At 36.9% G+C, this 25,375-nt stretch overlaps 1 protein-coding gene across 2 annotated transcripts in view; it reads right to left on the minus strand.

Annotated features, from left to right (window-relative positions):
• Nucleotides 1–25,375, minus strand: part of UST (uronyl 2-sulfotransferase) — a 383,123-nt gene that overhangs the window by 103,076 nt on the left and 254,672 nt on the right. For both annotated transcript variants that reach the window (XM_020986581.2, XM_078155078.1), the window contains exon 5: nt 19,976–20,129. In XM_020986581.2, coding sequence (XP_020842240.1) covers nt 19,976–20,129 — 154 coding nt within the window. The remainder of the gene's footprint in view (nt 1–19,975; nt 20,130–25,375) is intronic.

Below are 25,375 nucleotides of genomic sequence, written 5' to 3' on the forward strand. Positions count from 1 at the left end.
TCTTAGGCAAAGGTTCTTTGCCTTTGTAAAATGATGATTTTACACATTTAGGCTTACAATTGGTTCACTTCAAAAGTTTCTAAAGTTCCTCAGCCCTAGTCCTTCAGGACTTCAAAGAAGGCTTCACAATAGAAGTGGGTGGAGTGGAGAAGGTGTGTGTGTGTGTGTGTGTGTGTGTGTGTGTGTGTGTGTGTATCTTTGGAATGTTGGTGTCAAAGGTGAACCAGTCAACACCAGGATCAAGACAGCAGGAACTTTACATTTGAGTGGTTGTCTTAATTAAAAGCAACATATGATGGCAACTTTCATACCTCAAAAGAGAGGTCAGATTAAAGAAGGAAAGTAGGGATGGAAAAGGGGAAATTGTCACAAAGGATTTAAATCTGAAGCATTTACACATTTGAATGTTTACCCAGTTCTCTCTGAGCTATGCCATATTGGACTTTCAGTTGACTTTTTTCTTCCCCTATGCTTAGTAAAACTGAATACTGAGCCACTTGACATTTATTAGAATTTGTCAAATTTTGGCCTCTGTGAAAGTGATTGTCAGGAAAGTCAGGCCAATAGGAGCAAAACTAAACTATCATCCTTTCTGGAACCCCAAGAAAAATGATACCCCCCCTCAAATCCATGCCAAAATTCAAAATTGACATTAGGTCTCTTTCTCTTTTGCATGTTAAGGGTAAATAGCAAATTTACTAAGCAATTAGACTGCGTAATTACTCTTTGGTTTTATAAGATTGTGCTAACTTAATCTTTGAAGCTTAGTCCTTAGTTTTGTTCATGCCACTAGACAGATTTATATTATTAATATTCATATAGTTTCTATTCTCTATTAATTTTTAGAATCTTGACATTTTACCAACATCTCCCCCCAAACTTTAAATTCAATAGCAAAAAATTAAAGTAACAAAAAAATGGACAATTGAATGCTTCATTTTTTGCTGTAGTTGCTTTTCTTCTACAGTTTTCTATCTGAAAATAGGAATTTGGAAATCAAATAAGCTGTTTTTGAACATTAGCAAGGCACACCAGGGGTAAGATTGTGAGGACTTTTGAAAAGGCTAGAGAGCTCAAATTACACACAGTATGAAAAATATTTTACAACAACTCAGCTCATGACCATCGCTTGGCTTACTGCTTTCCTGGGGGGTGTAGGTGGGGAAGAATACTTGAATTTGATCTGTGTTAGTATTCATATAGTACACATATACACCCATGTATGTGCATATGTGTATCCATACACACATGCACGTATGTGTATATATACATATATATACACCTGCATATTTCTTTAAAAGTAAAACTTCAGCAACCATTCCACATTCAGTACCTGAAACTCCTAATGAGTCCTATGACATTTAAGTCAACCAGAATTTACAGCACTTAGTATGGCAGCGAGCACATATGAGGAACTCAAATAGTGTTGATTAATAGATATTGAACACTACTGTTAGCTAGACACTGTATGAGGTACTATGAGGGTATAAAGAGAATACCAAATGTAGTCCCTGCCATCTGAAGAATTGAAATATAGCAAAGTAGGATGATTAAAAAAATATATAAATAAGTGAAAAAATAGAGTATTCATTGAGTACAAAAGTACATTGGGGAAAATATTTTTAAAAGAATTATCACTAGTTAAGGTTAAAATTCTCAGCATGGCAAATCACTTAATGTCATTCCCAATTTTACAAAGTTAATGTTAACAAGTGGTCTCAGAGCAAATATTTAGATAACAACAAAAAATATTTATTAAGCAGCTGTGTGTGTAATACACTACAAAAGATACTGGGGAAGATACCAAGTTTAGACAAGGTGTAATTCCTGCCCTCAAGAAAGCTGAAATCTAATTATAATACATAACATTGTGTGACAAGCACAAAAGAGAGTTACAAAACAGGAGTTGTGAGAGAGATTCAGGAATAGGGTTATCAACAAATGGAGACAGAGAAAATTTTATATGGAGGAAGGAATATTTGAATTAATATGGAAAGGATGAAAAGGAAGTGGCATAGGGTGCAAACATAGGGGATAGCCTGAACAAAAGAAAAAAAAAGATAGGAGAGTACAAGGCATATTCAGAGGGCAGAGAGTTGTAAGAATTCAGGAAGTGGAGAAATATGTTATAAGGGTATGGTAGCACTGGGCTGTGAAGGGCCTTGAAACTCAGTTCTTTACAGGACTTTTAACTTTATTGGGAGGCAAAAAGGGATCCACTAAAGATTTCGGGGGATGATAGGATATCTGTGTAAGAAAGATTATTCTGGCTGCTATATGGAAGATATATTGAACTGGAGGGAGATGGAACATAACTATGTATTAGGAGGGTAATACAACAGTCCAGGCAGGTGCTAAGGTATTAATGTGGTGTCAGTGAGCATAAAAATGAGGGAATGGATTCAAGAGGTATGTAATGGAGATGGATTAGATAGCACCTGATAACTGATAGGGGTTACTGAGGTGAGATCAGAGGAATCAAATATGGGAACCTAGAAGAATGATAGTGCCCCAGACTGAAATAGTGAAGTCAGAAGAAAAAGTAATTAAGAGGAAAAGAGAAGGACACAAGTTTTCAATTTGTGGAGTGTGAGGTGCCAATGGGACATTCAGGTAGAGATGTGCTAAGGACAGATGGAGATGTGGAAGCTTTGGGGCTAGGGATAAGAGATCATTCAGTGGTTAGCAAATCATTTCATTATATTTTTTTCCTTTGTTTTTTATTGCTAGTAATTGTCTTTGATAGAAAAGTCTGTCTTTTAAAGTCTTACCCCACAATTCATGTTGCAGTCTAAAGAAGAGTTTAATTTGAAAATTAAAGGGAGGATGTTTTAAAGTCATGCCAAAGTGGGAAAATTCTTTTCATCATCAAAAGTAAGGCAAGTGGCAGGTTTATTTTCTTACAAAGACAAAATAAGTACTTATAGAAATGTAAATATTTGACTTAATAGAGATAATTTATTTTTTAAGGAAAATCATGATAAATTCAATTAAGAGTTCCAACATCATAAAGTAAAATGAGAAGGAGTTTGCTTTTGACAACCCCCCCCCTTTTAGGCTATGAATTCAGGAAAAATTTACATAGACTTAGAACCTGAGATCAAGTTGTTTTTGTTGTTCAGTCATGTCCAATTCTTCATGACCCCATTTGGGGTTTTCTTGGCAGATAACTGGAGTGTTTTTGCTATTTCCTTCTCAACTCACTTTACAGATGTGAAAACAGATCAATAAGATCATGACTTGCCCAAGGTCACACACCAAGTAAGTATCTAAGGCCAGATTTGAATTCATGAAGATGAGGCTTCCTGACTCCAAGTCTGGTGTTCTATATCCGCTGTGCCACCTAGCTGCCTTGAGAGTGAGTAGGCCATGCCTAAAGGCAAATAAGGCTGCTAGAGTCAGGCAGGTGGTAAAGAAATTCTGAATTAGGGTGGTGTCAGTGAGGTTAATAGATAGATAGATACTATTCCTGGCCGGGTGTGCATGAAAATGTCATATGGGAAAGAAACAAGATTCTCCCTAGATTCCAGTCGCAGGCGCAGACATGTGAATAGAGGATGCTGAGCGTGTGCAGGTATACCCTAATGTCTCAAGGTAATTGGTATTTTTAAATTTTAAAATATTTTTATGGCAAAGTTTAGCTGTTAGTCAATTGCTTGTGCTTCGTTGTTTGCTTCTTGTCTCATGAATTAGACAAGCTCCTTGAAAACAGGGACTGTCTTTTGGCTTTCTTTGTATCCCGTAGCATAGTGCCTGTCACATAGTAGCACTTAATAAAAGCAAGATATATACAGGTTCATTGAAGATAATCAACAGAGGAAAGGCACTAACATTAGACTGTTAATTTAAGAAAATCATGTTTTAATTTTTAAAATGTCTTTGATGAATAAAAATAATGTACTTTATGCCTGAGTATCCCATAAATGTTCATTTGCATTAATAACAAAACAACAAAATCTCCTCAAGTGTACTTTAATGAAACCCCCACTTTAATGGAAATGTGCTGTGCACACCTATGGGCACAAGTCAGTCATTTTCACCTTGTCAACAAGGCCTGTGGTCAACATTTGTCCTTCAAATATTCATTGTGGTTACTAGCTAATAAATTTGATGGATTGTTCCAAGATCTCCAAAGAGATTGGAGTTTAATGACTAATTTCCAAGGTCAGGTCATATATAAAGTGGAAAAGGCACTGAAATCTGAAGTCCCAGAGCCTGATTTCTAACTCTTCCAATCTCCTGGCCATGTGAACATGGGCGAGGGTCTTAATTTCTTTGGGCTTGAATTTCTTGATCTGTTAGATGAAAATATTAATATTTACACTATTTATCTGACAGGTTTGTTGTAATGAAAGTACTTTGGAAATTGTCAAGTTATATGTCAATATAAGCAAGTATATGACTGGCTTTTCAAGTGCATTTCGTGCAACCGTGCTGAAGTTAAGTCCCTCTAACCTGGCATATTTCTTCTAGTATAAGATCATCTAGTAGAACTGAGTATCCCGTGTATGCCATGTGGCCTAGTTCTTCTTGCCCCTTGGTCAAGTGCCACCTTTTAAAATATGGGCACATTAACACCTGAAACATGAACCATCCTTCTGGAACATGGCCATTCACACACAGACAAATTGTTCCTAATGCTTCTCAATGCTTATATTCTTCTACTTCTTGTCATCCTCCTTCCAAGCCAAGAATTTTATTCTCATTCTTAGATTTCAGCCAAAAGAGGACAAGATTGCTGCAGCAAACAGTCTTTAATACTTATCTTAAGAAAAATAAGTATTTCCCCACCCCAATTATAGCTTCTATCATCTAAATGATGATTATTTTGAAAATGCCAGCTATTTCATGTTAATATTGATATTTTGTAAGCACTAGTGTTTAGAATTCCAACTGAGCTTCCAATAAATCATTTAAATGTTTTAGATTCATTTTTTCCATTTAGCTTTTTATTCAGTAAAGTGTCCTTGAAAAGCAAATTTCAGGCATGTGTAGAGGTCATTCAGACTTTGAGAATTCTTATGCCTCTGCAAAAAACAGGGGTAGAGAGGAAATACTGCACATCTCAAAATATGTGCAGGGCAACATTTAGGTTTCCTTAACTGTTCATAATATGCGAGAATCTAAATTCTCAACCAATCAAACAAGAAATCAAGTACTTGTTAATTGCCCACTGTGTGCTGGGCACTGTGCCAGTTTTTTTTACTTTCTTTGTCTATCTATCACTAAATATATTGCCTAGCCACACAGTAAATGTTTAATAAATGTTTGTTGATTGACTGGGAGTATAGAGACACAAACAAAACAGTTCCTGCTTTCCAGAAGCTTACATTCTGTTGTGGGGAAAATACAAGTCAAAATATAATATATGTAAAATAAGCAGATGGTCATTTTGGGGTGGAAATGCACTAGCTACTGGGAGGATGGGAAAAGGCCTCAAGTTGCAGATGGCCCTTAAGCTGAGGTTTGAAGGGAGCTATAGGCATGGGAGATGGCCTGCACAAGCCTGCACAAACACCCAAGATATGTTGAGTGCTAAGGAACAGTAAGTAGAATATTTGGACTGGATCATAGAGTGCAAAGAAGGGAATGATGTGTAATCAGTCTAGAAAGGGAGACTGGAGCCAGATCATGAAGGACTTTAAATGCCAAATAGAGGAGTTTGTATTTTATTGTAGAGATAATAGGAATTCACTAAGGCTTTTAGAGCAGGGGATGTGGTCAGACTAGTGCTTTAAGAATGTTACTTTGGCAAATGTGTGGGGTATGGACTGGAAAGAGAAGGAAGGAATAAGGAAAGAAGGAAGGAAAGAAAGAAAGGTAGAAAGAAGGAAAGAAGGAAAGGAAGGAAGGGAAAAGGAAGGCAGGAAGAAAGAAAGAAAGAAAGAAAGAAAGAAAGAAAGAAAGAAAGAAAGAAAGAAAGAAAGAAAAAAAGAAAAAAAGAAAGAAAGAAAGAAAAAGAAAGAAGGAAGAAAGGAAGGAAGGAAAGGAGGAAAGGAAGGAAAGAAGGAAGGTAGAAAGGAAGAAGGAAGAAAAGAAGGAAGGAAAGGAGGAAAGAAAGGAACAAAGAGAGAAAGGAGGAAGGAAAGAAGGAAAGGAAGGAAGATAGAAAGAAAGAAGGAAGGGAAGGAAGGAAAGAAGGTAGAAAGAAAGAAGGAAGGAAGGAAGGAAGGAAAGAAGAAAGGGAAGGAGGGAAGAAAGAAGGAAGGAAAGAAAGAAGAAAGGAAAGAAGGAAGGAAGAAGAATCCTAGGTATGTCATGTGGCCCACTTCCTCCTGCCTCTTGGTCAAGTGCCACCTTTCAAAATATGGGCACATTAACACCTTCAGGAACATGGCCATTCACACACAGATAGAGAACCAAGTGAGAACAGTGTCATGAAATTCCAGAGAAAAGAGAAGCCAGGAAAAGAGGGTGGTCAACAATTCAAATCTTGCAGAGAGGTCATGAATGACAAGGATTGAGAAAAGTATATCTGATTGGTCAATTAAAAGATCACTGGTTACCTTGAAGAGAGCAGCATATGCTATATGGTGACAGTGGCAGTCAAGAACTCAAGGGTTAAAACAGGAAGAGGAGAGAAAATAGAAGCAAAGAAGGTAGGACTTTTTTTTTTTCAAGTAGTTTGGCAGTAAAAGTCAGGAGAGATGTAGAATTAGGTCTTTAGTGGTAGGGTCTAGTGAATTTTGTTTTGAGCATGTTTGTAGACAGAAAGAAAGGTGCCAGAAGCAGGCAAATATTGGAGGTTGGGGAAGAGATTGTGGAGGCAATTTGCCAGAGGAGTTGGGATGCAGAGGGCAAGCAGAGGGGTTGGTTTGGGTGATACAGTAAAGGACAAGAAAATGCGGATGATATTAGTAGATATCCAGACATGGAGTAGAGGAGAAGCAAGAACTTCTGGTGAATGGCCTCTCTTTTTCCTCCAATAAAGTGTGAAGGAGATCCTGCTGAGAGGGTAGGGAAAGAAGTTGTGGTAAGTTGAAAAGAGAAGGTTTGGAACAACTTCTGTAGGGGAATGATACAGAGAGTCAATTACTGAAGAATAAAAGTTATTTATTTATTCATTCAATTATTTATTTGTTCATTTATTTATTTATTTATTCAGTCATCCATTCATTTATTTATTTGTTTATCTATTTATTTATTCATTCACTTAGTTATTTACTTATTTATTCATTTATTTGTTCATTCATTCATTCATTCGTTTGTTTCTTTATTTAATTATTTATTTTGCCTTGGGGTAGGGAGGGCCCCGATGATATTAGACAACAGAAATTTTTTAGTGTACCAAGTTATCAGGGGCAGCTAGGTGGCACAGTGGATAAAGCACTGGGCCTGAAATCAGGAGCCAGAGTTCAAATATGGCAGCCTCAGCCAGTTATGAGCTGTGTGAGCCTGCACAAGTCATTTAACCCTGTTTGCCTCAGTTTCCTCATCTGTAAAATAAGCTGGAGAAGGAAATGGCAAACTACTCCAGTATCTTTGCCAAGAAAACCCCAGACAGGGTCATAAAGAGTCAGACACAACTGAAATAATTGAACAACAAGAAGAAGTTGGCGGAGTTGGATGGCTTTCTCCAACTCCACTGAGAAGCACACGAGCAGGAAAACAAAACAAAAAAATTGGACAGAGTTTTCATTTTCCAAAAGGGTTCCCTCCCTACTCCTTAGATAATGAAGTCCATAAGTACAGTTAAAGTATGGTTTAACATATAAAAATTCAACTTCCTTTATTCCTGGAAGGAATCTATTGTTAAAGGGAATTAAGTCTACAGCCTTTATCTTTGTGAGATAGTAATGTACTCTAATGACATTATTATCCTTTTCAGAAAAAAATATAATAAAACACCCAGAAGAGAATGCTTTTATTCACCTGAGAGTTCATAGTTGGCCCATGGCCCAAGGTCATATGTTTAAAAGTAACTCTTAAATTTATACTATGAATCCTTGTTTCATTTCTGTATAATACAGATTATCCAAGTACTTGTGAGTCAACATGTATAAGACATCCTCACTATTAGCACACTAAAATGCTAATATCTAGGGAAGACCCAATATCAAATTTCCCTAATAATTCATGGAAACCTGCTTTGGTGGGGCAACAAATACTTTAGTGAAGAGAGGGGCTGTTAGGCACTGTCTCTGAAATGTATCATCTTAGGGAGATGCTCAGAGCAGTGATTTCAAAGTCAAATAGAAATGGGGGACAGGGCACTAAATTGTACATAAGGATCCTTATGGGCCACGTATGAACTTAGAAATTCCCATATTAATGTTACCTATTTTATTGTACTTTTATTTATTTTGTTAGGTTTTTCTCAGTCACATTTTCGTCTGACATGAGCAGCACTTAAGAGTGTTGTTGACTGCACACAGCCAAGGGCCATGTGTTTGTCACCTTCAGTGACACAGCAAGTTGAAGGGCCTTCCTCAAGGTCACACAGCTAGCATGCAGCAGAGAGGAGACATTAACCTAGGTCTTTTTGGCTTTGAGGATGGCTCTCTATTCTCTACCAAAGGTTTCCAAACTTATTTGGTCTACCATCCCCTTTTCAAAAAAAAAATTACTCAGCACCTCCCTGGAAATCTACTTTCTTTAATCCTTTAACTTTTTTTTTTTTTAATTTGCATCATTTCAAATGATTAACCCCCACCCTGGATCATTCTATCACCTCTAGGGGGTGATACTGCCCACTTTGAGAACCTATGCTAGGCCATGCCACCTCTTTATTTCAGTAAAAAGATATTTAAATGATTCAGACCACTTATATTCCAGCCATGAAAATGAACACAACTGCTGTTGTAACCAAAGGATAATGGAGTAAGAGGTTACATTGGTGTTTCTGAGCAGATTTGAGATCAGAAGACCACCTGAATAGAAGAAAAAACGCACTTTCCATGTAAACGTGTTAAGTGGAGATTTTAGTTGTGGACTTTTGAGAAAAATATGAGCACCAGCCAGACAGCAGGGTGAGTGAAGAGTTTCTGGGGTAAGAGGAGACAGCTGCAGACTATTAAGCTAGCTAGCTCATCAGAGAAAGGGAGGGGATAAACTCAATAGCTGAGTTCAGCTGACAGGTGGCCATAGCCACAGATGCACCTAGCTGAGATTTGGATATGGTGATTGATGCTACTAAGGGGACCTTCAAGTAGGAACTTGTAGCAGGAAAACCTGACTATTCAGGCCACAGTAGAAGTACTGTTTCTCTTCCATGGTGACAGCTCAAAAACTGCCTATGGCTCATTTTCTCAAGTCCTTTGCTCCAGCCAAACTGATCTCTTCCCAGTCCAGATTACTCCCCCTGCTAGCCTGTTTTTCTGTGATTTTTCTTACATTATTACCCCTTCTTAGAAAGCCCTTCCCCATCTCATCTTAGCTTATAACACAATACTTGTTGTTCAATCACATTTGACTCTTCATGGTTTTCTTGGCAAAGCTACTGAAGTGGTTTGTTATTTCCTTCTCCAGTGGATTAAGGCAAATAGAGGTTAAACAACTTGCCAAGGTTCATACAGCTAGTGAGTGTCTGAGGCTGAATTTGAACTCAGGTCTTCCTGACTTCAGGCCCAGTGCTTTACTCACTGGGCCATCTAGCTACACCATTCTACAAATCATAATCATCCTTAAAGCCCTAGCTCTGAGCCTTCCAAATTTATTCTCTTCTATAGCAAGCTCTCCCTTTTCATAGCCACTTTTGTTGTTGAGTCATTTCAGTTGTGTCTGATTTTTCATGACATTTTTGGGGTTTTCTTGGCAAATATACTCAAGTGGTTTGCCATTTTCTTCTCCAGCTCATTTTACAGATGAGGAAACTGCGGCAAACAAAGGTTAATTGACTTGCCCAGGGTTACACAGCTAGTAAGTGTCTGAAGCCAGCTTTGAATTCAGGAAGACGAATCTTTCTGATTCCAAGCCTAGTGCTCTATCCACTATGCAACCTAGCTGCTTTTGATAACCACTATTGCACCCATTTTGCAGATAAGGGAATTAAGGTTTAGAAAGGGTAAGTCACTTGCCCAAAGCCATATGACTACTGTGTCAAAGGCAAAATGTGAACCTATGTCATTCTTTTTCCAGGTCCCACACTCTAGTCACACCCTAGTAAACTAAACCATCTCTTGGTACCTTTTTATTATTGTATTGTTATTTAATTTTCTTCTTTTTTTTTTTGCAGGTTTCCAGCTTGTCTTCCCAGTTAGCCTATGTTGCCTTTGAGAGCATTGTGATCACTGGTATTGCAACCCAGAAATTTCCCCTGTACTTATTGGTAAATGTGGAGTTTCAAAATGTTATACATTAGACAAGAGCCCAGGAAATTGATAGGCTAGGAACCAGTTTTTTCTCCATTGTTTCATCCAACATCCAGTTGTCTCAGAAAGCCCAACAGTAGGCCTTGACTTGTCTGGCCCTTAACAGTATATATAGTCTAGGATGGCCCATGAGGAATTTCTACTTGCCAGGAGACCAGATACAGAAAAGACTTTTTCTAGACCAGTGATAATTTCCCCTGATGGGGGGCAAGAAATCCAACTGGAAGATACTAGTGTTGGACTGTGGTACAATGGATAGAGACCCGGGTATAAATTTTACCTCAGAATTATAAGCTGCGTGATCTGGGCATCACTTAACTTCCCCAGGCCTCAGTTTTCTCATCTTTCAAATAGAGGTTTCAATTTGATAGTCTCTAAGGTCAATTTCAGCTTTACATTTATGATTGTATGAGGGGTAGAAAACCAGCTGCTGGAGGGGCTAGGTTCTTCAGGGGTTCAATTTTCTATACTTCCCAGCATCTCAATATTCCAAAATGCTGTGAAGTCTGGCTAGTTTGACAGGTAGCAACCAACAATGGGTTGAGCTCCCTCAATGGTTCTTCTGTACAGGTGCCATTTGAAATAGTCAGAGACCTTACTTCTATCCTATACAGTATTTAACAGAAATAGTTTAATTGTGGATAGAGTTTTCTCTCCTGCTATAAATAGACATCTTAATGCCTAAAAGGCTAATAGCACCATGGTCAGCAGCCAAATCTTGTCTATGGTCAGCACCATGATTAGAACCATGATCTTACAGATGAAAGGAACTTTAGAAAGTTCAGTCCAATCCCCTCATCTGTATAAGGAAACTAGAGAGTTTGATTGTAGCAATTCATAACTCTATACATTCAAAGTTCCATTAAAGAGGAGAGGCTAACTGATCTATAAAAGACCATGCTCATGGCTGCCAAGATAGGAAGCTCAAGCTGTCTCTTTCACATGGTTTTGTATGCTTCTCTGATCTGGCTTGCTTAGTCTCAACATTGTATGATGATCATAGGTTCCTCTAGTGGTTGGATCTCCCTGATACCTCAGGCTAGCCTGCCAAAATCATTGTCACTCAACCTTGATCCAGATGCAACACACAGGTTTAAAAAAGGGGAAAAAAACCCATGAACACAGGGTGAAAGCAGCATGGCTAGACAATAGCTTGTAAGAAAAAAATGGTCTAATGATGGAGGGGGGAGCAGGTTAGTTGACTCTACTTTCAACATAAGTCATCAGTGTGATGTGACAGCCAAGAAAAGCTAATGTAACTGCTTTAGAAGATGTAGCTTCCGGGAATGAGATACTGAAAATCCAACTGAACTATGCCATAGTCATAACATATTTGGAATGTTGTATTCAGTTCTGGGTACCAAACTTTAGATAGAACATTGAAAAGATGAGAGAGGCAGCATATCATAGTGGATAGAGAACTCTCCTCAAAGCCAGAAAGAACTGGTTTCAAACCCTATCTCTGACACATACTGGTTGTATGACCCTGGATTAGTCACTTAACCACTAAGTGCTATAGGTAACTCGGTAAGATTTTAAATTGCAGAAGTTAAATGATTGTTTCTCAGGGATATCATAGGAGCTATTTCTGTTCACACATGGGGTATACTAGGTGCCCTTGGAAGTCCTTTATAATTGAGAGGACTGATTATTCCTGATTTATCATATTACCACTTTGTATTCTTGAACAATTCCCATGTGTCTTTTTTGAATGAGTCTTCTGGTTGACCACCTTCTTATGTGCCTGGATTATATCTCCCAGGATACTCTATGAGGGCACTTGTGGCTGATGGTCAGTGGATCAAAGACTCATAAACTTAAAGCTAGAAATAACCTAATCTAGTCTAACCCTCTAATTTTGTAGGTGATAAGATAGAAATGTAGGGAAGTTAATTGACTATCACTACTCATACTGGTAGTAAATAACAGAGTGAGACCTCTCCAGGTCTTTTGACCTGTATTATATGACTCTTTCTATGGTACTATGCAGCTTTTCTTCTACTACTACTTTAAGCATTCTTAATAGCATTCAACTAACAAATAAATATTTATTAAGTACTTACTATGTCCCAGGCACTGTGTGAGTTTCTAGAGATTTAAAGGCAAGAAATGAAATAATTCCTACTTTCAAAGAGCTTACATTTTGTCAGTGAAGACATGTCTACAGGTATGTGTGTGTGTGTGTATATATATGTATATACACACACACATATGTATGTATGTATACACATTGTTCCTAGCTAATGATCTGAAAGAAAAAATATAGTCTCCTACCCCAAGATCCCAAGATGCTATAGTCTGAAGCAATTTGTTTTGCCAAACAAATTGAAACTGATCCCTGCAAGCTGCATATCAACTTAGAAAACCACAAATTAACATCATTATCTAAGTTGTATTATATTTTTACTTATTTTGTTAAACATATTACAAATACATTTTAATCTGGTTTGAGCTAAATCAGGGGGCCTGATGGTCAGAGGTCTGACACTTCTGTTTGAAATCATCTTTTTTATCTCCTTAATAGTTCTATGTTATTATTATTACTATAACTAATTCCCATTTCTTTTGTGATCTAAAAATCACCAGAGAGAGTATCTGATCAACAAGGACTATATTAAATGTTTCAAGTATAAAAGAATTTGCGTTCATCCTCTTTCATCAGAGGACCCCAAGTTACCCTAAAGATACAGTATCATTCTCTTAGTAACTTTGATGTTTGTTGGTAAAAATACCTCAACCTTCAGGAAAATCAATAACATCTAAGCAGAGTCAGAGGAAAACATTGAGGTCTATGATCCTATGGTCTATGACTTGTGGCTTTTTTCCAAACCCTAGAGAGACTGAGGCACTGGTGCCTTTGAACTGCCTCTGAGTCAATGGTCAATGGCACTCCACCAATCCCCACCAGGGAAAGGGATTTTTCTGTTTCCTACTTCTCATTTCTCTTCTTATTCTTGCATTCCATTTCTTCCTTCCTTCTGATTCCAGTGGCACCCAATGATACCCAGAGACACTGTGGCATGTAGGGATAAACGGGGTGCTGACCCTCATTCTGGACACATACCATTCCACTGGGCATTTCAATCACATTTCACAGTGGCTGAGTGCTTTTTTTTTTTAATCTTCTGAACTCCAAGACTGCTTACATAAGCAAATTTGGGTACTTGAAGGCATTTTCTTTGAGGATGCCTTCTCTGTAACTTGAAGAGTGAGTGTGTTTGCTTGTATTAGGCTTCAACTCAGGGTCTGGGTTAGTTTGGTTTCCCAAGTAAATAGACACAGGACATATGCCAAACAGCATGGATCAAAACCTTTCCCTGGCTGTTAGACTGTTAGGTTCACAGAGAAAACTGGTTTCCTCAGGCCCATGCCCCCAAGGGAATGAGGTCTAATTAGACAGCTTGAGATCTCAGCAGACTGGGACCTCGTGGTTTTAATGCTCTACCCTTCATGTCTTGGCCAGCATGAAAACATCATCCCCATTTGACACAGCAAGTGAGAGTGACTGACTGGTGGGAAACTTTACTTTTTCAGAAAAAATAGTTAGCCTGGGACAGACCTGCTCCCTGGCAGGGTAGCAGTGGAAAGGATCTGCCTGCACCTGTAAGGACAATGCCAGGCTAGAAGGAGGCACTAAGTCCTTAAAGGAAGATTTTTGTAAACATAGATATTTACTAAAATACTCAAAAAGCCTACTATTCCAATATTTTCTCTCTCTTTTTTTAGTGGCAGTCATTATTATTTTTGGGAGGAGAGGTTCCCAAAGTCTGAGGCATCTTCATTCACAAGAAGATCTCAGCTGGTTGGGGCAGAGTGGAAATTTCCACACATCAGTATTTGGTATGTAAAATTCCAGAGCCAAAGGACTTTCAGAGTTCGGGGCTTTGGGGCTAATTAAAATGCATAGCTTTCTGAAACTATTGCACATTTTTGGCTAATTTTCATTCTTTCTCTATGATCCAACTGGGCCAACATGATTCATTGGGTTATTTCTGAATTAGGGAGCTATGAATTACAATTTTTTTCCTTTTAATATTCATTACCTTTCACATTATATAGCTAAACAGTGGATCATGGAAGAAATTTTCCTGTTGAGTGATTTTCTTTCCCACTTTCCCTCTTTTTCACTAGTAAACATGGGCATATCACTTCACAAGACTGTCCTAAGGATTAAGCAGCTACTTAAAAATTCTGTGAAAACATAAAGTATTGAGTATTGTCTAGATTTACTATTCTACCACCATGTTTCCAAGGTCAACTTTGAGGGAGATAGTAAGAACAAATAACCCATATTTCAGAGTATAAAGGGCAAAACAGGAAACCCATCTCTGGGAAGCTTAGTGAATTAGAATGTCTTAATTTCATTAAGGATCATATCACCTACTGGTTGTCTGCATGACAATCCCTTCATGTAGTGTGATAGACCAGGCAGGTGTACTTAGTTTCCATTTTGCCTTTGAAAACAAATGGCTCTGACTTTGCTGGTAAGAAAGAAAAAGAGGTTAACATCTTTGTGTTGATAAAATGTATTCTGTTTCATATAAGGCTGCCTGAAATAACTGAAGCTCCTTGAAGTCAGGAACTGTACCATTTTTAGTCTTGGTATAATCAGTGCCTAGCACAGCACCTGGCACCTAGTAGGTGATTAATGAATGTTTGAGGATTATTTTAAACAAAGAAAAGAATGACTTGAAAGTCTTGCTTGGAGATGCTTAATCTTCTCCTGATCCTCATATGGCGGGATATCAAGGCCTTTCACCATCCTGATTGTCCTCCCCTGGATGGTCTCTAATTTATTATTAGGGGACAGGATCTGGACCTCTGATTTCACTGGGATAGAGGATGCCTGTGACATCCATTGTACTCTAAGTGAGGCATTTTAGTGGGAGAAACGTTCAATTTAAACCATGATACAGGACATAATTGTACCCTACTCAGATTGGCTTCCTATAGTGCTTATGAGATTTGTACCCTTAGAATCATATCTTGCATAGTTGTTTTTTTTTATAGTTGTTTTGCAATCATCATTTCCCAGATGAAAATATAAAAACCTCCCCCTACTAATATAGGTCTTCAACATAAAAATCTAAGAGAATTGCCTAAAGCACTAAGAGATTTATTCATACAACCAGGATGTGTTGGAGACAGGGCTTGAACCCAAGCCTTCCTGGCCTGAGAGTTTTCTGTCCATTATAACATACTGCTTCTCTCACACTTATCAATGTTCTATCTAAAATGTGGTACCTAGAGCTGAACACAATATTCCAGATGTGTTATGACTGGGGCAGAGCACAGCTGGACTATCAGCATCTTGTTTCTGGAAGTGATGCCTCTCTCTTAATGCAGCTCAAGGTCACATTAATTTAGTAGGTTTTTTTTTTTGGCTGCCCTATTACATTGTTGACTTCTATTGAAAGTGTAGTCAACTACAAGTTAGGCAACCTTAGGTTTTATCCTCGTTTCTGTTTTTATTGATCTATTCATGGTCTTGTCAGTCACTTAATCTCTTCAGATAGCTTTTTATTTTCATTTTTAAAATGAGAGATTTGAGCTAGATCATGCATAAGATTGTTTCTAGTAATTGGCCTAAAAACCAAGAAGACCTGAGTTCTTCCTGCCGCATACTGTCTGTGTGACATTGGCCAAGTCACTTAACCTACCAATACTCTGTAATGTTATATTTTGGATAGTTTTCTTACCCAGGGGTTTCCTGTACCAATGAAATCACAGACACAGTCCCAGTCTCTTATCTAACAAACAATAAAAAAAAAAAACCCTAACAACTATGATTCTTTGCCTTTGAATAATTTCCCCTCAGAATCTTGGCATCACAATAGCAGGATATTTCTCCACCAAGATAGGACCTGGAGAAGATTTGCCCTCTCAGCTGTATGCTAAACAGTTTCATTTCAGGCTCAGGACTAGCAGCAAGACAAGTTTCATTTTAGTGACTAGCTAAAATCAATGAGTAGGCAGGCTTGGGCGTTGGTATAAATGACTTCGTTATTTTACAAAGCACAAGGCATACAAACATATCCATCCGTGTGTACCATATGTTGTAGCATAGGTATCCAAAATATGATTCTAAAGACACAGATTCGATAAGCCCATAGGAAGCCAGCCAGAGGAAGTTACAGTCACACCCTGTATCATAGTTTAAGTTGAACATTTCTCTCCTAAGAATGCCTGACTTAGTGTACAATGGATGTTGCTGGCAGCTGTCTCATGTCCTACTGAGAAGCAAACAACCACCCCCTTTTCAGTCAAGCAACTGACCACCCAGGCTTGCCAAAGAAGGAACAAGAGCTGAAAGGGGACAATTTTATTTTCAAGCACTTAATAGTACTGGAGAGATGAAAGTAAAATTCAGAGCTATTTTCCAAAAGAGCAGTTCACTGTCTCCTTTTTAAATAAACAAACCCCTCTTTGAATAAGAAAAATGAATTGCCAATAGAGTCAAGCATGACCAGAATTGTGAAACAGGCAAAGTTTATCTTCAGAGAACCTTTAGTACCTCCTCCGTTATCCAAATCTGTCCCCAACTAGGTATCCATGTTTCCCAAACTGATTTTCTTTCCCCCAGGAAACTGATCTGATAAATTTATTCATATTTATATATTTTCCCTTTGGGGTTAAAATATTTTCCTTTTAAAAATAGGAACCTGGGGGCAGGTAGGTGGTGCACTGGATAGAGCACTGGCCCTGGAGTCAGGAGGACTTGAATTCAAATCTGGCCTCAGACACATAACATTCATTAGCTGTACGACTCTGGGCAAGTCACTTAATCCCAATTGCCTCACCCCCCCCAAAAAAAATAAAATAAATAAAAATAAGAACCTGAAGGCGGCAATGCTCTATCCAAAGGAATGGCTCTATAATGCTGAAAGCTTGGATACTGGTAGGCCTATAGGGAGAGTACCTTCTTGTGCCTCTCAAATCACACTCTGTAGAGACGTGGTTTCCTTACCTTTTAACACATTAGGGTTGGCCTTCATTTTTTTCCTTTTTTAAGTATAATTAACTAATTTTTTAAATTACCAAAATATATTTTCTTTTCTCCTACTACCTCCACCGGGGGAAAAAGAGAAAGAAAACGAAAACCTTTGCAATAAATATGCATAGTCAAGCAAAACAAGTTCCCACACTGATCGTGTCCAAGAAATAAATGTCTTAATCTGTATCCTGAGCCTATCACATCTTTATCAAGAAGTGGGTAGCATGATTCTGAAGACCTGTTCGGTCACTGGTTGATTAGAGTTCTTACATCTTTCTAAGTTGTTTGTCTTTACAATGTTGTTGCTATTGTATAGATTGTTACATTGTTCTCCTAGTTCTGCTCACTTCACTTTTCATCAGTTAATGTAAGTCTTCTCAGGTCTCTCCAAAACCATCCCCTCTATAATTTCTTAAAGCAAAATAGTATTTCATTACATTCACATGTTATAATGTATTCAACCACTTCTCAGTTGATGGGTACCACTTCTGGCACTCATCTAAAATTTTATTAGTTTCTGAACACTTCTGTATGATTAATTTTTTCTCATACTTGTAACTTTATGTCTGTGTGAATATGCCATTGGTCGTGTTAAATTAAATAAGCATGAAAAAAAAAGCCTGCCACAGTATAAAAATAAATCTAAGTCAATCCCTCTCTAACCTTTGGTTTCTAATCACATTTAAAGAAACATTATTTATAAGACTTATACCCACATCTTCAGTTTTTATACAGCTACTGTCATGACCTTACTCAAATTTCATATCATACCATGGTTAAATCAGAAATTTAGCAAAATATTTTAAGGAAAGTCTTATGAAAATGGAGTGCATTGAAAGTTTTTTTTTATAAATATGTGTATGTGTGTTTAACTCAAGGTCCCAAATGAGTCAAAATAGCCTTTTACTTTCAGAAACAAGCTATGTTATTCATTATTTGATGTAAAAAAACCAGAAGAGAATAAAACTGAATGTATAACTATGAACATACTCTAGACTTAGTGAAACTTGTTAGGCTACTCATCCCTTCTTAAAAATGCCATAGGAAAATTCAATCTTTTCTTTCTTTTAGACACATATCACTTCATTCTAGTCTTACCAAGTTGAGAATGATTAGTAGGAGAATTGCTACCTTGAGATAAGACTATCCAGATATAAGCCTAAGATAGTGCTGAGATAAGGCTGCCACGCTGCTTCTTTTACTAACTAGCTTGTACCTTTGAGCAAGTCACCTTTCTAAGTTCTAGTTCCTTAGTCTATAAAATTAAACCTTCAAAGATCCTTGGAGTTCTAACATTGCATAATTCTGATCTCAATACAGAATCACAAAATTTGAGAATTGGACAAATTCTTGATGGCCATCTTGTCCAATCTATAGACAAAAGACCATCCCTCTCTGCCCCAGGAGGATGTTGTGAGGATCAGTTGTGTATGCAAATATTTAGAAAGGTACAAAATGTTATACCAATTTCAAGTGTTATTAAGATTACTTTAAGTGTAGATAGTAAATAAAAATGTTTATTTTATTAAAAATAATGTTATTTTCCTACAGGAAGATGATGCATCTTACTGAGTTACAATCAATAGGGTACATGCTTTAGCTATTTTTTAGCAATGGTGGTAGATTTGCATAGATACAGCTATCTTCTCTTATTTGATTTTCTTTTTAATCAACAGGCAGGATCTACTGACTGCTGGCCAAGCACAGGAATAAAATTTAAATCTTGGACCTGTAATGTTGGTCTCAGTAGGATTATGTTCTAACCAACTGAATTAACAAGTTTCATTCTCATTGTTCTTATAAACCAATAAAATCTAGGAGAGGGAATACAATGCCTTTCCATTTTATTCCATTTGTTCAGTTATTTTTTTGTTGTATACGACTCTTTGTGATCCATTTTGGGGTTGTCTTGGCAGAGATACTGGAGTGGTTTTCCATTTCCTTCTACAGACATTTAATTTCTATTAATGCCTAATTTTAAGACATCCAAATAGTTCTCTTTCTTTTAATTAATGTATCTTTGTAAAGATTAGGGTAAAGGCAAATTATAGAAATAGGCACAGACTGTGTAGTGCAGCTGTATGCAAAGTCTACAACAAAGCAAATCCTTTAGCATAGAATTTTGGGTAATAAAAAGTAAAGTTTTCATGAAGATGACAATCCTGTACTAAGATTTCCTACAGTTGACTTATGTCTTCTTTTGAACCTAAAACATCCTCAAGACAAGCTACATGAAAAAAAAAAAACAAAGCACCTTTTTTTGGAGTGTGATAAATTATGTTCTGGGTTAACTGGAACTATTGAGTTTTGCAAGGTATTTTAAAACAGTCAACAATATCTACCACTTAATAAGTGCCCTTAACATGGAGAAGCAGTTTGACTTAGTGGAATGTGTACTGGACTAGCAGGGTTCTGGTTCTGCTATGTGAATTGGGCAAGTTGTTTAGAGTGTGAGCTACAATTTGCTCATCTGTAAAATGGAGAAGATAACACTTAAACTTTCTACCTTAGAGGGCTATTGCTATATAAATGTGAGTTGTTGTTATCATTATTATTATTCCAACATTGTGACTGGTTGTGAAGAAAAGAAATGATAGGGTTATTAACCTTAATAAGCTTACAGTTTAACATAGACAGTTCATGATATGATTGTATATGTAAAAGCACTTACTAGATATCGTTCTTCCTGTCTCATGCTTGGTGTGCGGATCATATGATTCTGTTCCCCTCTCCAGTCACCAAATCGACGGAAAAAGTAGTTTGATAAAAATCGGTTGACAGGATCTCTAATGATGTTGATGTACACGGGTTGATCTCCTCCAAATCTACCAGAAAAAAATACAAGGATTTCATGAGAAGTTATAGTCACTTCAATGAGAAAAATGAAGTCTATTTTTGAAAGTATCTCTCCTTCAGATTTTGATTTACTGCAATAAGATGTTCTAGCCTGTTAATGTCCCAATGATTGAGAAAGAAATCATGATGAGATTCATATCACTGGGCTGAGGTCAGGGGAATTACAGCCCCTTGTACGTCCAGAGTCCAGTCAACCTTAAAACAAAGTATTGCTTCATCTCTAAGGTGAATATGCCATTCACTAATGCAGGCTGCAAAATGAAATTACAATTTCAGTAGAGGAATAAAAACAACTATGGATATGAAAAATGTAGCACATTTTTCTACAATGATTTTCATTTCATTTCATTGAACTTCAGAGAAAAAAAGGGTATTAGGGTACTCATCCTACCTACCTGAAAGTACTATTATAAAGTTTAAATGAAATAATGGCTATGAAGGTATTTTGAAAGACATTTATTGATATGAATTAAGGTTTGTCTTGGGAACTTCTAACCTTTGTTGTTTCCTTTCTTTTTAGGGAGGAAACATTCATTAAGCCCCAGGCATGCTCCAATCTATCCTTAGGAGGAAATTGTCACCAATGAGTCACTAACACCTCAATGTATTTTAGTTTGATGTGTTACACCACTGACAATAGTCTTATTTTTCAAAAGTAACATAAGAAAAGTGATGAATTTCTAATGTTGGTCCTCCAAATAGGAGTTCTTTGCCTAATGCCAAGAACTGATATTCTATTTTAAGAGCTGAGCTGAATCAATGCTCAAAATCTTTCAACAAATTAACCAGACTCTCCCCACCCCCCAAAAAAAGGAAGTTGCAGCTTATTAGGAGGATAGTTTACAAGTTCTCTTTGGATAAGCAAATAGGAGTTAGCAGAGTTTGTTTTCTCATGCACCCTGACTCAATAAGAAGTATTACACAGAATACCTGGCTATCTTGTCTTATAGTGATGATGAGAGGAATAAGCAAGGAAGGCACCAACATCTGCTACATAGGATGAAGAAGTAGAAAAGTTATTTGAAGAACTTGATGAGATTTTTTTATAAACCAAATCAATATATATATATATATGCATATAAAAACATATATGCATATATATATGTGTGTGTGTATATATCTATATATATCTCACTGATAGTGATTTCAATGTGAAAGCAGCACTAGTAGAGTTGATAACAAGAATATTAGACCTCTCAGAAGCTTTAGCCTATATATCATGAATGCATTCTTCAAGAAGAGAATCAGAAAGTGCTAAGCATCGTGAGTACTGAACAATATTGCAAAACTGATTTTTAGATTAGGTTTGTTCAGACTATTATTTAACAGGCAGGATATGATTAGTTACTGATTTGAGAAATGAATAAGAATCAGTTATCTGTATGTATAATCAGACCATTAATTAGTCTGAGTAAAGATAAAAATAAACATAAAAAGAAGGGTTGACAAAAGCAACTGTAAAAAAAAAAAATCTCAGCAGCCTCAATCTGGCCTATTAAAAAAGGTGATAAAAAAGGAAAATGCAAAAAAGCAAAAAACATTGACATTTACTATTCTCATTTTCTAAAAAATTCAGCTGATACAGTGAGTAGGCCAGAAGAATTTCAAAACTTCCTTGCCATGTAGAGAGAGATGGTAGATAACAGCAACTCTGGTTTAAAATGCAAAATCATTTTGTCGAGGAACATTAATAATAATATTGCCTTAAGAAATAGCAAAAAAAAATGGAGGTAAAGACAAGTATACAAAAATCTTGGTATGAAACCAAGTCACAGAGCATTCTATATGAAGCTGGTATGAGGAAATGAATAGACAAAATGAAACTGATTGGTTGGCATTTCTACAACAATCTATTTTCATCACCAGTGAGAGAGGCTCTGATGTATCTCAGTCCCTAGAGTGTTACGTAAGGGAGTAGAAAAGGCACTTAGAAAATGAAATCAGAAAGCTCTAGAGGCAACCTAATTAGGCAAGCATTAAGGCAGAATGATAAAAGATATTTCAGGGAAGATAAGATACTAAATTTTTAAAAAATTACTATCCTATCTGACCACTTTCCAATTTTTACAAAAATCTTCAGGAAAAATAGAGAAGAGAAGGAAGTTCACAAGGAGACACAGATAAGTAGGGCAATGTTGGTACTACGATGTTAAATCTAATGTATACTTTAAAAAAAGTTTATGTAATATTCATTTTTCAAATACATGCCTCTATTTCTATTCTTTCTATATAAATGTATTTCTGTTTATTAAGTTTATAATAAAGAAAATGAAAAAAATTAAAATTTAGTGATTTATTACATTAGGCCTTCTACTTATTTCATATTCCTCAAGTGCCTATTATTGAACAGTTTAGTAAATCCTTACTAATGACTTAAATTCAGTCTTTATAATCATAATATACACGCTTATGGAGGGGATCCTTATTGAAAATCTTAGAATGAACAGAAAGTCTCTTGAAAATTATTTTCTACAGTAGACCATCTCCTTACCATCACAAAATTGACTGAATAGTGCAGAGAATGAATGATCTGGCTGTGTTTACTGTTTGTTGATTACCAAAAAAACCCAAACCAAAAACACCAAACTGACCATTGACTCACTGAAGCAAATTAGCTTTAAAGACTCTCCTCCTATAATGTGTCTTCTATTTGTTATGTTAAGAATCATACAAAATTCCCTAAAAAGTAAGCCACAGACAAAACTGTTCAAAAGTATGTTTATTCTCAACATGAAGTGAGACACAAAACAAGAAGAAGAATATTTTGCCCAAGACCTTCTCCATTGTCAAGAAGAATATGTTGTGTGGGATCCAAATGGAAGAGAAAGTCGCTACAAGTGATGAGGTTTTTCAGATGTTCTTTGTGAATGAAATTTTACTGATCATAGCAAATTCCAGGACAGTATAAGGCCTCCTCAGAGATAGCCATGGTCACTAAAAAGAGTTTAACCTAACCATCCCTACAGGAAAACTGTAGATGCCCATTTATTCAAACTATGAAATACATGTGGAAGTCTGGCTCATCAAGTTAGTATGTATTCCTGGGGTGGGCGTCACAGATGGACAATAATTTGGGCCCAGAATGAATAGGAGGAAGAGAGCAGGCTAGATGAAATTTGGGAAGGTGTGAAATGCTTTGGATAATTCCAAGTTGCTCTTTAGCACAAGCATCTTTTTAACATAATTTTTTGGGGGACTGTATAGTTGTGAATCTTGGAACACTACAATTCATAATCAAAGTGATGGATGACCCAACGTTAATAAAGTGATATATAGTGGACATAAGCTGTAGCCTGTTTTCAATGATGATCTACGACCAATAAATGGCATATGGGACATCATTCATGAGAAGTATGACATGAAAATAAAGTATACCAACATGTAATGAAAGCAGGTTATGACAGCCTGAATACTCTGCTAGTACTACGAAATATGAAAATATTTAGAGGAAGTTCTATTACACATTGGGTCCATCCTCTGTGGAACATCTATGGGAAAATATTGGCAAGAATTGTACAGGATGAAAAGGCATTTATTGGATTTAACTCAACAAACATCTGTTAAGAGTCTACCATGTGTAAGGGACTGGCAAGTAAGTCTAACATGAGGTAATTTTAAGGAGAGGACATTAACAAGTGGGAGAATCAGAGAACTATCACAGAGGAGAAGGCAGCTTATCTGAGTCTTGAAGGAAAACAAGGATTCTGATAAGAGGCAGGGGTAGGCACATTCTAGTTTTGTGTGACAACACAGAGCAGGAGATGGAGAATTATGTTTGGGGAAGAGCTAGTAACCCATTGTGGTTGGAATATAGTGTCCACGAAAGGCAGTAAAGCGAAACAAGGCTGGAATAGATAGGATTTGGAATATGGAGAGTTTTAAATTTCAGCGAGATAAATTTGTATTTTATCCAAGAAGCAAGGAGGAACCACTGATAGTTTTTGAGCATATGTTCCTTACGGAGATTGTTTTTTTTTTTCCACACACAGCAATATGGAAGATGCACTAACGAGAGGAGAAACTGGAAACGGGGGGATACACCCTGCACCAAAAGAGGAAAGCCTCCATTGACAAGATCACAGAATCATGTAGCATTGAAGCATGATAATTTAGTGTGGGAGCTATTTTGCCCCTTAGAGACACCATTCAAATCACACCACATGGGCAATTTTCTCTTCAACTTATCTGGCCAAGGATTTTGCCTATGCCACATGTATGGGGCAGCTAGGTGGTACAGTGGATAGAGAACTGGGCTTGGAGTCAGGAAGACCTGAGTTCAAATCTGGCCTCAGAAACCTGCTAGCTGTGTGACCCTGGGCAAGTCACTTAACTCTGTTTGACTCAATTTCCTCATCTGTAAAATGAGCTGGAGAAGGAAATGGCAAACCACTCTGGTATCTTTGCCAAGAAAACCCCAAATGGGGTCACAAAGAGTCGGACACATGACTGAAATGACCGAATAACAACAACCACATGCATATGATTAACAATAAACTTGAAATCAGTTCTATGACACACCAACCACACAGATATGTCTTACCTATTGAATTAAGTTATGCTTCAAATTTTATCGCACACAACTAAATTCACAAACCTAAGTAAACCAGAAGACAGAGCACATGCAGTTAATGTGAATGGAAATAGTCAAGCAAACTAATGCTGTACTGTTAACAATAAAATACTCATTTGTAGACTTCATATGAATAATGATCACTAAGTTAATTGCAGACTCATCTCAAGAACCACTGGAGACTAAAATAAAGTGAAGTAATGCCAAGGAATCAATGAGCCAGCTCCTATTATCAGTAATCGCCCTTGGCCTTGCAATGGGTCTGTCACTACAGAGGTTAAAGGCTCTTAAGTATCTGTGGGACTAGATATGGATGATTCATTTGTGATATGCATTATAAGCAAATGGATTAGTCATCCAAGTTTTTAGATATAATCTTCCAACTTAGGGATCTGGGGAGATGTTTAAGAATTTGCTCTACAAGATCAGAAAACAGAAATACTTGACATAAGCCTCTCTTTTTTTTTTTTGGCCCTGTAAATAAATATCCATTCCTGCCAGCTAATTTTGCTGTTCAAATAATGGGTAACATTTAAATAGTGCTTTAAGGTTTGGAAAGCACTTCACCTATGTTATCTCTTAGGAACCTCACAATAACACTGTGAAGTAAGTGCTATTATTAGCTCCTATTTAATAGATGAGGAA

Source organism: Phascolarctos cinereus, unplaced genomic scaffold (assembly GCF_003287225.1).
Source record: "Phascolarctos cinereus isolate Bilbo 61053 unplaced genomic scaffold, phaCin_HiC Scaffold_5;HRSCAF=322, whole genome shotgun sequence".
NCBI classification, from domain to species: domain Eukaryota; kingdom Metazoa; phylum Chordata; class Mammalia; order Diprotodontia; family Phascolarctidae; genus Phascolarctos; species Phascolarctos cinereus.